This window comes from Haliaeetus albicilla, chromosome 1 (assembly GCF_947461875.1).
Source record: "Haliaeetus albicilla chromosome 1, bHalAlb1.1, whole genome shotgun sequence".
Taxonomy (NCBI): domain Eukaryota; kingdom Metazoa; phylum Chordata; class Aves; order Accipitriformes; family Accipitridae; genus Haliaeetus; species Haliaeetus albicilla.
In genome coordinates, this window is record NC_091483.1 from 68,386,442 (window position 1) to 68,399,195 (window position 12,754).

General features: G+C 35.3%; 1 protein-coding gene across 4 annotated transcripts in view; it reads left to right on the forward strand.

The window, feature by feature from the left end:
• The window catches only part of TAPT1 (transmembrane anterior posterior transformation 1), a 48,296-nt gene that overhangs the window by 16,269 nt on the left and 19,273 nt on the right, over nucleotides 1–12,754 (forward strand). For all 4 annotated transcript variants that reach the window (XM_069793110.1, XM_069793114.1, XM_009919249.2 and 1 more), the window contains 4 exons: nucleotides 6,818–6,980; nucleotides 10,817–10,952; nucleotides 11,838–11,935; nucleotides 12,092–12,161. In XM_069793110.1, coding sequence (XP_069649211.1) covers nucleotides 6,818–6,980; nucleotides 10,817–10,952; nucleotides 11,838–11,935; nucleotides 12,092–12,161 — 467 coding nt within the window. The remainder of the gene's footprint in view (nucleotides 1–6,817; nucleotides 6,981–10,816; nucleotides 10,953–11,837; nucleotides 11,936–12,091; nucleotides 12,162–12,754) is intronic.

Below are 12,754 nucleotides of genomic sequence, written 5' to 3' on the forward strand. Positions count from 1 at the left end.
GTAGATGCCAATACACTGAAAGCCTTGAGCTGTTTTGCTTCTTTAATAACTTAAAGGAAAAATACTGTGAAATCCAACATGCTGTTTGGTTGAAACAGTCACAAACATTATTTATCGGTAGTATGACCTTTTGTATGATCATAGCCCTTACGAATGATTGAACCTAATATTTTTCAACCAGTAGATGGAGACAAAACCCTTATTACTGTATGAAATGTGGATCATGGCCTTTTGAGTATGGTATCAAATAGACATACCTTGAAAATGGCAGTCAGGTAGCTAGTCCCTTAAACTTGTTTAAGGAGACTGCTTATGATGAGCAGTGGTTTTCACATCGAATTTTTCTTCACTGGGTAGCTGTTTTATGTATATCTTGAAATAAGTTTGACTCTTAATTTTGTAACACTTCGAGTGGATTTTCTTACAAATGTCACAAGTAATCATGAAAAATAATAGGGTTTTGGTTTTTTTTGTTGTAGTTCCTAAAATGTATAGAACAAATTGTGGGTAACCAGAATATTCTAATTTGTTGTATTTTAATTTAATTTTATGGAACAGCAAAGTATTTCTTCCTAACTGTTTATAAGGGAAGTTTCTTCGTTTTAACTTTCTAAAGGGGGAAGACATACACAGATCCAGTGGTTTTCTAAACAGAGGAAAGATTTGGCTTTACACTTTCTAAATGTGCATCAAGGTGGACAAACCATAAACTGAAAAGTTTGAAGCATGAACAGTAAACCTTGAGCTTATGAATTGTGTTGAAAAAAGTAATGTTTTTTCTGTAACAGACCAGTTTTCTGAGTTCCTAGGTCTTGGTTGATATCAGTCAGCGCATTGTATAAATTCTGCTGTAGTTTCACTTTTGACTGCCTCAAACACTGTATGATAAGCATTGAGCTTGGCATGCTGCTGCTTTTGGTAATTGACTGGGCTGAAACAGAATCATGCTGTGGTGGAATAGGGAGGTATAGTAGTAAGGCTTGCACATCACTTTCTTATGTTAAAATGAATAATAAGCTTGTATATCCCCTTAAGCATGCAGTTGTATAATTACATTATTTGGAGACATAAGGGTTTGTTTCAGTGGAGATTTTCTGTCAATTAGTAGACGTAATGGTAAATGTACCCAAAGGCTGAGGAGTTTGAACATCTTGTTAAGTATATGCTGTAGAATATTGAAGGCCCTGCGTGTGTTTTTTGTGTTGTCTTAATTTTCTAGTTAGTGTTACAGTGTGAGAGAGTTTATCTGTAGAATGCTTGGATTTTTCACTCTGAATTCATGCAGATTGAAGGATCATCTCATGTTTAAACAGCTTGGTGTATTCAGCGGTAGTAATGCTAAAGCAATACAAGATACATAGCGGATAATAGAAAGAATGACTAAGCCCTACTCTTTACTGCTAAGGTACTTTGATATTTGAAGAAGTTTTAATTTAAAAATTTGATTCCTTGGTAGTCTAGTCTGTACAGCTAAACGTGGGAACTTGAGGCTTAGCATAATGAAACCACTTGTAAAATTCTGTAAAGAGCATCTTGGAGAGCATGAGTTAGAGCAAAAATGTTAGAAGTAATAATGGAATAATGGCAGAAATACTTACGTGAAAAGACAGAAATCGTGTATCTTAATAAGGCGCATTTGAAGGACCAAATGCCCTGAATCCATGTATTTACTGGTTTGAGATGTGAAAGTTGTAATTATATTCAGCTGTGTAATCAGCCAAATTGTGAAACAGTTCATGTAACATTATTTCTGGAATCCAGTAGGATATCATAGAATCGTTTAGGTTGGAAAAACCTTTAAGATCATGGAGTCCAACCATCAACCCAACACCACGATGCCCACTAAACCATGTCTTGAAGTGCCATGTCTATGCATTTTTTGAACACCTCCAGGGATGGTGACTCCACCACTTCCCTGGGCAGCCTGTTCCAATGTCTGACAACCCTTTCAGTGAAGAAATTTTTTGTAATATCCAATCTAAACCTCCTCTGGCGCAACTTGAGGCCATTTCCTCTCATCCTGTCACTAGTTACTTGATAGAAGAGTCCAGTACCCATCTCACTACAACCTACTTTCAGGTAGTTGTAGAGTGCGATAAGGTCTCCCCTCAGCCTCCTTTTCCCCAGAAGCACAGGATGAGAGCACAGGACAATGCTGCTGTAAGGAATCTGAGGCACAGAGCATGCTTTGTGCCACAGTTACCTGGGTGCTGAATGCTGTCTACAAACTACATTGTCGATGAAGGAAGAAATTGATTGGAAATTGGAATTGCGAACTAGTTTGCAATACTGTTCATCATGCGCAAAGGGGTGCCAAAGGACCCAGAAATAGCTGACCTGTTATACAAAGATGATCCTGAAGTAGTATTAGAGGAACTGCATCATGGGCAAAGGCTCTCATGATACTACCTTTTAAAAGCAGAGTTCAGTGAAGCTGGGAAAGTGTTAATATTTAATTCACTTCTGCAGCATCACTGTATGCCTGGGATAGCTTTGAAGGAAAAGACCAACTGATTTCTATAGAAAGATTCTACTGCTTGCTGTTTTGTAACTGGAATGATAAAATATAAAATAACATAGTTTTTATGTTCTTTATTTATTGTTCTCCTTTTCTCATGAGTGAGAAAAAAAACCCATAACTAATTTTCATGTGAACTTTCCCTCTGTATTTTGTCACACTTCGTGCACAACTGAAAAAATACAAAGTCCTTTGAAATGAGCCAAGCTGTTTCAACTTCTCGTATCTCTGTTCAACGGTTTCTAGAGTTTACAGTAGCTCAGTATTGTCTAGTTCTTACCTCTTGGCTCCCTACTCTCAAATGAGGTATTGAAAGTGTTCTCAGCACTATGCTATGTATTTCTTGTTTGTTTCTTGTCCTTTGTATAGTTGTCATAGCTGATACTGGCTTTTTTCTTTGTTTTTTAGAGATTCTGTAGTACTCATGGTGCAGATGAGTCTGTATGGGATATTAATCACGAGGTCTGATTAGTTAGTGTTCAGGATTGTTCTGAAAGTACTTTCCAGTGTTGTCACCGGGTAGTTACTGGAGACAATAAGTAGAAACACATATTGAGAAAAATGAATGCAGAAAATGTAACGTGTATAATGCATGGGCTAAGACTTTTTATGACAGGAGTAAAATCACATCAGCTTCTGTGTGTTTGCATGTATTAAACAGTTTAATGTGAAGGATAGGAATGATTTGTGACAAATATATATTGAACCAATATAAGTCTGATCATATACTAAAACTGCAATGTTCAGTTCTCTCTAAACAGTGACCACATCATTTCATAACTGCGGGCTTTGCAGGCAGTTCTGTGTATTTGCCAAAAGGTGACAATCATTAGACTTAATCCATTTACTTGATTTCCTTGTCTTTGTAGGAAATAATTATCCCTATCCCATATTATATGCAGAGCCACACCTCAGTATCCTTTTGTAAATGTTATTAGCCAGAGCGGAAAAAGATTCAGCTGCAATGAAAGTGCTTTTGTGGATATATGCAATAGTCATGTTTTTTCTCAATCAGAAACATGTTAGTTGTAGACCATGGATTACTTGCCTAGTCAATATGAAGGGGTCTGTCTTAGTGTACAATGAAAGAACACCGGAATATGTTTTAAATGCCAGGATCTTCTTACTCTTTTCACTTTCTAAAAAGCAGTTTTCTGCACTCAGCCTTTGCAATAATCCCTTGTACTGGCCAGGGGTTAGAGATGTTGACAGCTCTTCTGTCATCAAACTGAGTAAACTGAAACTGAGGATATTTTTGTGACTTCTTTTAAAGATGTGTTTTGAAGAAGTAGTCACAGCACTACTGTTGGTTCTGCTTCTCGTGTGGATGAGAAGCACAAGAAGTTATTGCACAACTTTGAACATGAATAGAGTGTATTTTTAGTTTAAACGTCAGAAAGAAGTGCGGTGTTTGCTGCAGTTTTTTCTAGATATACAACTACTGAGAAACTAAATCCAAGTCACTTTGAGAGGTAAAATTCTCCAAAAACATTATTTTAATGTACTCTGTTCTACAAAAGCTTAATTCCTGTGGGGCACAGCAATCAAGTGTAGTTGATCTGACCCTTTTGGGCAGCCTTCAAATTGAATTGTAGTGATAGTTTTTTCTGTACACAGCACGTTCTCAGAGTATCTTCATCTTTCCAGTGTATAGGATGCTGTGTGCAAGTTTGGATGCACCTTTATATGGAATTATTTTCTCGAGTTAGTTTTCAGAGTTGAGACCTCCTTTAGAAGACCATTTGTGCTCTTGATTGATGTAGTCTGGTTTTAGAGTTTGTATTCCCCTGTGATGGTTGCTATCTGCTTTTACATCGGCTTCCTTGAGTTGGTTTTACTCGAGTGTAGTCATACTGATGAAAATCAACACAGGCAGAAGAGTGATAGGGTTAACAGTACAGAATAACTGTGACTTGTGACTGTACTGGTAGTTGAGCATCTTTGATGTTATTTGTAAGCCAGAAAACCTTTAACATGATAATTTTCAGTCTGTATTGATTTGTGGACATCAAAGCATTTTGCTGTGAGAATCTTTCTGGGCTGCTTCAGAAACTTCATAAACAGGTTCTGCTTACTAGTGCATTTCAAGAAGAGACCATCCCATTGTAAAAATTGTTACCTTGCCAAACTTTTAAAACGTAGACTTTTGAAGTGGGTGCCTCATTTGCTAGTCAGATTTTCTCTACCATGTACTCATTACTTCTCTAATGATAAGGTAGGTGTTGGCTGGAAGAATGAAGATGCTAATATCTGAGTAACAAATTCTGATTCTCTTTTTCAAATGCTAAGACCTGGTATTACTGTTGTGGAGTAATAATACCTCTACCGCTTTATCCCAGTCTGTATTGTGGAGTATCAGTGTTGGCTGGGAGACTTGTACTGAAATGACTCTGGGTACACTTCCAAAATTGAAGTAGGTTGGAGAAAAAGGAACATACTGTGTTACTCAGCATATGAGTGGTAATCATAATTATGGGCTTGCTTAAATCCTATAGATGTTTCAAGATATAGTAATATATTTAAATAAGTATAATCATTTAAGTCGGATGTAGTTAAATAGGGCAATAAACTTGCAAAATGTGATTTTGCAGGTTGGAGAGGGTGCATTTTTTTTGTGTGTCATGCAAGGGCATAGATATAGGTTCTTTAAGCAGCAGGCAAATACTGTATGTGCTGGAAAATGGACACTTTCTGTTTTCTTTAAGTTTTTAAATGGGTGTTTCAGTTAAAACTCAATTCGGGGGGGAAAGGAAGAAAATTCACTGAGGCTTTTTGTCAAAGACTTAGTCTGAAATAAAATGTGGTGTGGATACTGTTACTGGATGACTCTTGAAAGCAAGAAAATGTCTCTTAGGGAGAGAAAGCCACTGTAAGTAGTTCTGGTGTGCTGGACCAGGTTGAATTCTATTATTCAGAATATAATGAATTTTAATACAGATTATGCAGTAAAAAGTATATAATAAAAGGAGCAGTTGCTCTCTGCTCAAAGTGTAATACTGTAAAGCTGAGAGTTCTGGAAACTTTCTCGTTGCTACTCCTAAAATGAGCATGATCTATTTGTCCGTTGTAGAATGACAGTGTGTGGTTCCGTGAGTGTTATAATGCATGAATGCTGTCTTCAGTGCTTTTTTCTTTTGAATGGAAGACAACAAAGAAACCTGAAGTATAACACTCTAGCTCTGATGTTGTATTTAAATAGAATGAGTCAGGTAGATGGGATTTTTGGCTTGTCTCCAGGGGTCTGTAGAATGTCTTGATTCCCAGAGGTCATTAAGTAACTGTTCAGATGTTTTTTAAAAATAGCATGAATTTTTATCAACTTACTCTAATTTTTCTCTACATGTGTTACCAGTTTATGGGAGCATTGTCTAATCTCTGGATAACGTAGTTATTTAAGAATACAGAAAATTTAAGAATACAGAAAACAAAAATCCATAACTTGCATTCTGCTACTTGGTTCTGACTTTTGTGAAATGTTAACTTCTGCAAAAGCCTTTCAGTGTATATTAAAAATAAATACACGTAATAGGAAATTATTTCTCTATTTTTTTATATTTAATTCTCAAATAACCTTTTGATTTAACTTAAAGGCTTTTTAAATGCTTTGCATCCTATTAATACTGAACTAAGTAAGACAAGTTAAGACTGTCTTGCAATTTCATTATGCTTATGTGGCAATTGAGATAAAGCTATTTTCTTCCTGTAGTTTTAGCTTATAGGATGAAATTGTGTAATGATTCGTCTAGTCTTCTGGGTTACTTGTGGGACTATAGATAGAAAACTATATTGGTTCAAGATCAACCTCAAGCTCTGATGTCAAATTGTTTGCATTTACTGCTGCAGAGCTTAGAGCTAAAAGAAGATATGGAATTGTGTTTAGAACTTGTTCCTCAGCATCTGGTTCATTATACTGAAATTGAAGATGACTGCTTCATTTCTTTTTCTTTTGGTTATAGCAAATACAATTTCTGTAACTGAGGAAGTCAAAACAATAAGTAGAACTGGCTGGAAGAGGGAAGGTAAATTAAAAACCAAAGGGTATGCATGCGGAAACTTCTTAACGAGTGGGATGTGGCAGATAAGAGAATGTGATCCTGTTCAGGAGTGTCATCTATAAATGTGTATCATGGTCATGGTGTTTGTTACATGTTGGAGTGAGGGGCAGGGAAAGGGACAGTAATAAACTACATTAAAATATATCCTTGATTCACAGCTTCTGTAAATTCCTATTGACTTGGTAACATTTGCGTTTTGTGGGTATATGACATTTAGTGGAACTTTTTGCCCTTTGTATTTCAGTGATAGACGTTTGCTACAACCTGCTCAGGTATGTGACATTCTCAAAGGAGTTATATTGGTCATCTGCTACTTCATGATGCACTATGTTGACTACTCTATGATGTATCATCTGATAAGGGGACAGTCTGTCATAAAGCTCTACATCATCTATAACATGCTTGAGGTAAGAATGTTGGCATCAGAATGTCAAGCATGCTTTTTTCAGACTATAAAATATTGTTTTATTACAGTATTTGTACTTAGAATATGGCACGTCTTGTATTCTCACAAATGTGCACACACCCATGATAATAAGCCTAAATGCAGTGAAACGGACAAGTTTGTGAAAAATAAGTTTTGTAGATACTGTTTCATATTGCCTAGTTCCTGGAGCTTATTTATCAGTTTAGTTGAATGAAAATTGAGAACTGGAAATGGAAGAAGAAATATCTTAAACTGAAATGCAAGAAGTGGAATGAATGAGGTTTTGAACTCAAGAAAAGTAGAAACTATTGATTTGAAATAGTTGTAAGATCCTGAGAGCGAGCAGAGAAGGAATATGGTAGAAGACGTAGAATTTGCGTTTTAATTCTTCATTATGGAAGTATAGCTTTCATTGTGTGCAAGGACACGTTACTGCTTAATCTTTCTCAGTCCTGGCTAGCAGACAAAAGCTAGAGTATATAAACATTAAGTTGAATGAATATAGTGAAACAAGAAAAGGAAATTCTGTTTTGAGAGGTAAGATAAAGAGAAATTCTGGGCACAAAAATTGTTCCTGTTTTGTTATTAATGCAAAGCATGAGATTTTTAACTGCACTTCTATGATCAATGATTCACATAGTAAATAATGTTTTCATAGCTACAATCTTATCTCCGTCCTGCAAATATAGGACCTATTAGGAATACAACCTCTCGAAAGGGCTCAGTCAGAGCTTTGTACACAAGAGTTATTATACCTAGGATTCTGGGGTCCCTGAATAACCTATTAACACTTGTTTGAACATCTGTCAACTTTGAAGACTGCTAAAATGGGGCTACACTTTGTGCAAAATCTGAATATTTTGTCTAAAGACATTTTTCTTTCCTCATAAAATATGAAAATATTGCATAAGGAACACACTTCATTATGCTAAGTGAAATAAATACCATACAAGCCACCTCAGTTGTTTATTCATAGGGTTTTGTTTCCTTTGAATTTAGATTCTCTGAAAAACATGTACAAATATTAAATTGGCACTGCATTACTATGTGCATTTTAGTTGTGTTGGGAAATAGTCATCCGTATATAGTTCTGTAATCTGTGAGAGATTATCACTTAATAAATCTGTGTGCTCAAAATAGTGATTTCTCTTTATTTCAAGACAACTTTAAGTCACTTCTCTTAAAGCTGAGAAAGTACAGCACTATGTGCTTACCACTTAATTTGAAGAGAGACGGCAGTGTTTGCAGAGAATTGGAAGCCATATGCCATTCCATTTTGAATGAAGAGAAGAGCTGAGTTTCTATGCTATGTTTGGCAGAACCAAAAGTGTGTGTCTCAACTAAGAAGTGCTGCCTGAGTTTGGTTTTTTTTTAGGAAAGGGGGAAGTCTGTTACCACTCATAGTTATTAGAAAAATTGCCCTAGACATTGAAGTTGAAGACAGTGTTTCATTTCCATGGTGTCTCATGAAACCCAATGTGCCAAGCAGAGGGCATGTTCTTTAAGGGGCGTTTTTGCTGTGCTAGGTTGCAGCCACAGTATTGGCAGAAAATGTCATGGAATCCCACTGAAAGACCTGGTTGATAGTTAGCTTTCAAGAGTTTGAATATTGGCTTGCTTAGACTACTTCGGTGAATTTTGTTATAAGTCATTGCTACTACTGCAAGCAATGCTTTTTAAGGAACTGTTAAATATACTTTAAAAAAAAGTAATAAACTTTATATTTTCACAAGTTTTCAAAATAGGAAGATCTTTTTAATTTAGTTAAATCACTGAGCAACAGAGATGTTTACAATGTCCTAATGTTTTCGGCTGTTGGTAAGTCCAGGGAATATTGTCCTGGACAGATAGGAGGAATGCAAAATCTTAAAATTATGTGCTGAATGCTCCAGATAGACAGCCTAAGGGGAGCATTCGGCTCATTTGGCTTAAATGACACTTTTCTTTTTTAGATTCAGACCCACCGGCTCCTGCTCCTTGTGAAGCCCCAGTGTGCGTTATGCTGGTGACAGCACTCACCATGGAATTCTGCTGGAGCCTGGAGCCGGCATGTAGGGTTTAGGTAAGTCATATTTGGAAAAGCAAACAACAATATTGTGTGGTGGGTTTTAATATTTTCTATACTGTCAGCTAAGAAACAAGGACTGCTTACATAAAAGGAAAGCAAAGCCACCATTTTATGTATTAAAACCCTCACAATATTGTGAACAAAAACTTACCAAACTCTAAATGTTCTGTAGTTGGTGTTACTACACCAGGTGTAATTACTCAATGGGTCATCACAATGAGCAGGAACCAAATAATGCAGACCACCATAATTTGCAAAATTTAAAAGCCGAAAACAATACCACTGTAAATATCTCTCAAACTGACGGGGTTTTGAACTTCAGATCTGTGATAATTCATCAGCATATGGGTTTGTTCATTTTATTTCATAGGTGATGCTTAAAGAGTAGCATGTAGTACAGTTTACTTGAGACATCCAGTAAAAATTTGTTTTAATTCAGCCTTCGTATTTTAGGAAACTTCATTAAATGTTGGCTTGAATAAGTTAAAGTGTATGACTTCTCTCCCTTCAGTATATTTACCTTTAGAACTCTTAATTAACAAAGTCAGGAAATTATCCCAAATCTAGGTTTACTTATGTTGTCCCAAGAACTTATTTTCTAGTTCATAAGTATGGTTCAATATTTGCAGGTACGTTGTGCACCTAGTTCTATATTGCTGTGTGTTGCTTTAACATGTTCAAAATTGTTGTCTTACAGAAAGACAGTAATAGAAAATATCAATTGTCTTTATTAAGTAGAGATAATCAGTTTTTCATATTCAAGTATTTCTGTTTGGTTGAGTTAGTAAGCAGTGAAAGGTATCTCTTTTTTTCTTTAGCCAGACATGTGCCTTGTGATACCAAATATAATTTTTGAAGTGCTATTTCTGTTGTCCTGTGCCGCTTAGTTTTAAAATTATTGAACTGTAGTGTATAAGCAGAAAAAAAAGTCTTTCCTTGTAATGATCTTCAGTTTTACATGCTTGCTGATGATAAAGTGTTGAGAACTGGTGGAACTCCATGTGACGTTCTTGCTGTGGTATTGAATTACAAACTCAGATTGCCGTCCATGGTTTTCGTGTCTTCAGAATTACTGCTAGTTTTGTGTCCTACTCGTGCATATATTCTTTGGGTTACACTTCAGGTGTTTGTAGTTTTTTCAAACTAATTTTCCCTTTTTGGCAGAATTTCTAATCCCTTTTGATCACTTGCTGTTGCCTTACAGTACTTTTAATTCTGAATTCTGCTTTATGCAGAGATTTGTATTTAGTATATACTTGATTCCAAGATGTAAGGAAACAGTACAGCCAAATCTTAATTTCAGTCCTTTTGGTACCTGTAAGCTGATGATGTTCCTTTCACACATTTGAAATTCACTTTCATTATTTTTTTTCCCCCTATTAAACCCAGAGGGATGGGGAAAAAACATTGAATATAGTTTGATGCAACATACGTGTTGCTTTATCAAAGGCTGAAGTTTGAACTGTACTTGGATGTCTTCCAAGAACACATTTAAGATAACACTACACGGTTATATATTGTAAATACTGTTGAAAAGGGGATAGTAAATTTGAGAAGGAAAGTAAGCTGCTGAGTATACAGAAGGAACAGTATCACTGTGAAATCCGGAGTGGAAATGGAATGAACAGAGATGAAAAGTGATAAATAGGTGAAACTTTTTTTTATGTTGAGCTGTACTTACGGTGGCATATTCAAGTGTTGGAGAGAAAAATATTGCTTTAAGTCAGTAAAAAGTTCTTCATATTTAGGTGGCTGATCGTCTGTTTTCTTCATTTGGGCAAGATATTTTGGATGCTCTTTATTGGACAGCTACAGAACCTAAGGAAAGAAAAAGAGCTCACATAGGTGTGATTCCTCACTTCTTCATGGCAGTGCTGTATGTCTGTATCCTTTTTCTTCAATAAATTGCAAAATTTTCCAAATTAAATTACATAGTAATTGCTCTGCATTATTTTATTTTAATATATTTGAAAAATTGATAGTATTCCTAAATCAGTGTTCCTTTACTTTCAAAGGAAGATTGCCAGTACTACAGGTTTTTAAAATGAATGAAAAAAAACTTTTAACCTGCTTTGAAAAAAACCTTTTAATCTGCTTTTAGAAAAAACTTTAATAATGGTATACCACTGTGGTGGTAGACAGCTTTTTAAATACCTAAGGTGTAGTAAAATGAAAACCAGTAATTGGATAGTTCATGGAAACTTTCATTTCTGATTTGTATTTGAGCATTTTGGGTCATAGGGTCTTGAAGACATGGGGTTTTGATATTTAGTGGAATGTTACAAACACCTAGCTTGAAAACATTTTCTTGAAGGGGTAAACTCATGTATATTCAGGATGCACATGAGTTTAGTGTGAAGTAACCTTACAGTGAACTGATGAAAATGATCTGTAGAGAGATACGTAGTCTGATAGACGCGATGCATTTAGATGGTGATGAATTTAGAATTCTTGTACTTTACCCTGTTTTCTCTGAAATCTTTAGTCTAATTCTGAATTTTTTTTCCTTCAGGTTGTATTGCTGTTTGTCCTGGCTAATGTCATTGGGCTCTTTTAGAACAAGAAAAATTAGCGTAATTATTACATGCTACAAAGCACTGTATGTTACATAAGTTTAAGTATTGTCTTGGTGTAAATCTAGTTGACAGGGAGATAGAACTTTTTTTGTTAAATTTTGGAAACAAAATAGAAATTTGAGTTTAAGTGCTGCTCAGTACTGTTGTGCAGAAAAACTATTTCCAAATATGCTTCCTTAACCCTGCTATCTAGTCCTGCATGCTATTCTTATAATGGTTCAAGCAACAACACTTAATGTGGCCTTCAACTCCCACAATAAATCACTGCTTACCATCATGATGTCCAATAATGTAAGTATGTAGCTTTGTTATATAGGTACCTTAATTGTTTTCAGCATCCTTCATCTTTGTGTATCATATGTCTATTTGCATATTATTTGATTATCTGATTTGTTTATATCAGTCCTTTATCAATAAAAACTAACTAACTGTTTTTAAAAATTACAGTTCGTTGAAATAAAAGGAAGTGTTTTCAAGAAGTTTGAGAAGAACAATCTTTTTCAAATGTCAAATAGCGGTATGTATAGCTGTGCTAATCAGGAGAAAATGTGAAGTGATGAAGTGAGAGGCTGATTTTTTTTTTTTTCATTCATTCATTTATTTAATATTACTGTTAAAACAGCTTTACCTTGGTGAATGTGAGCATTCTGACTTGAATTCCTCATCTCCCTTATAACGGTTTGGTTCAGCAGCATGAAACTGGGATTCCACTTTCAGGAACACTGTTTTTCTTTCCAACTCCTAGTTTTTTAACCAGAGAACTCAAATGTTCAATAGGCTAAAAAAAAAAAAAAAAAAAAAGTAGCTGTTTATTTGAAAACAGATTAATTGGATTTTTTTATCAAGAGTTAAACTTTCAGCAGGCTTGCTTCAGGTTTTGAATTGTGGCTATTGTATGATTTTTGTCCAATTCATCTCCAAACTACATTGGTATTACATGCAAATGTTGAATGGCAATTGTTTTGTGATGCTTTGGATGAAAGACTATTTACATAAAATCTTAAATATATCACGTAACAGGAAAATTAGCACTAAATTTTAATCTACCTCATAGAAGTTCTTAAACCCCCCCAAAAATAATCTTCCCAGCTGGGTTGATAAGGTTAGTTA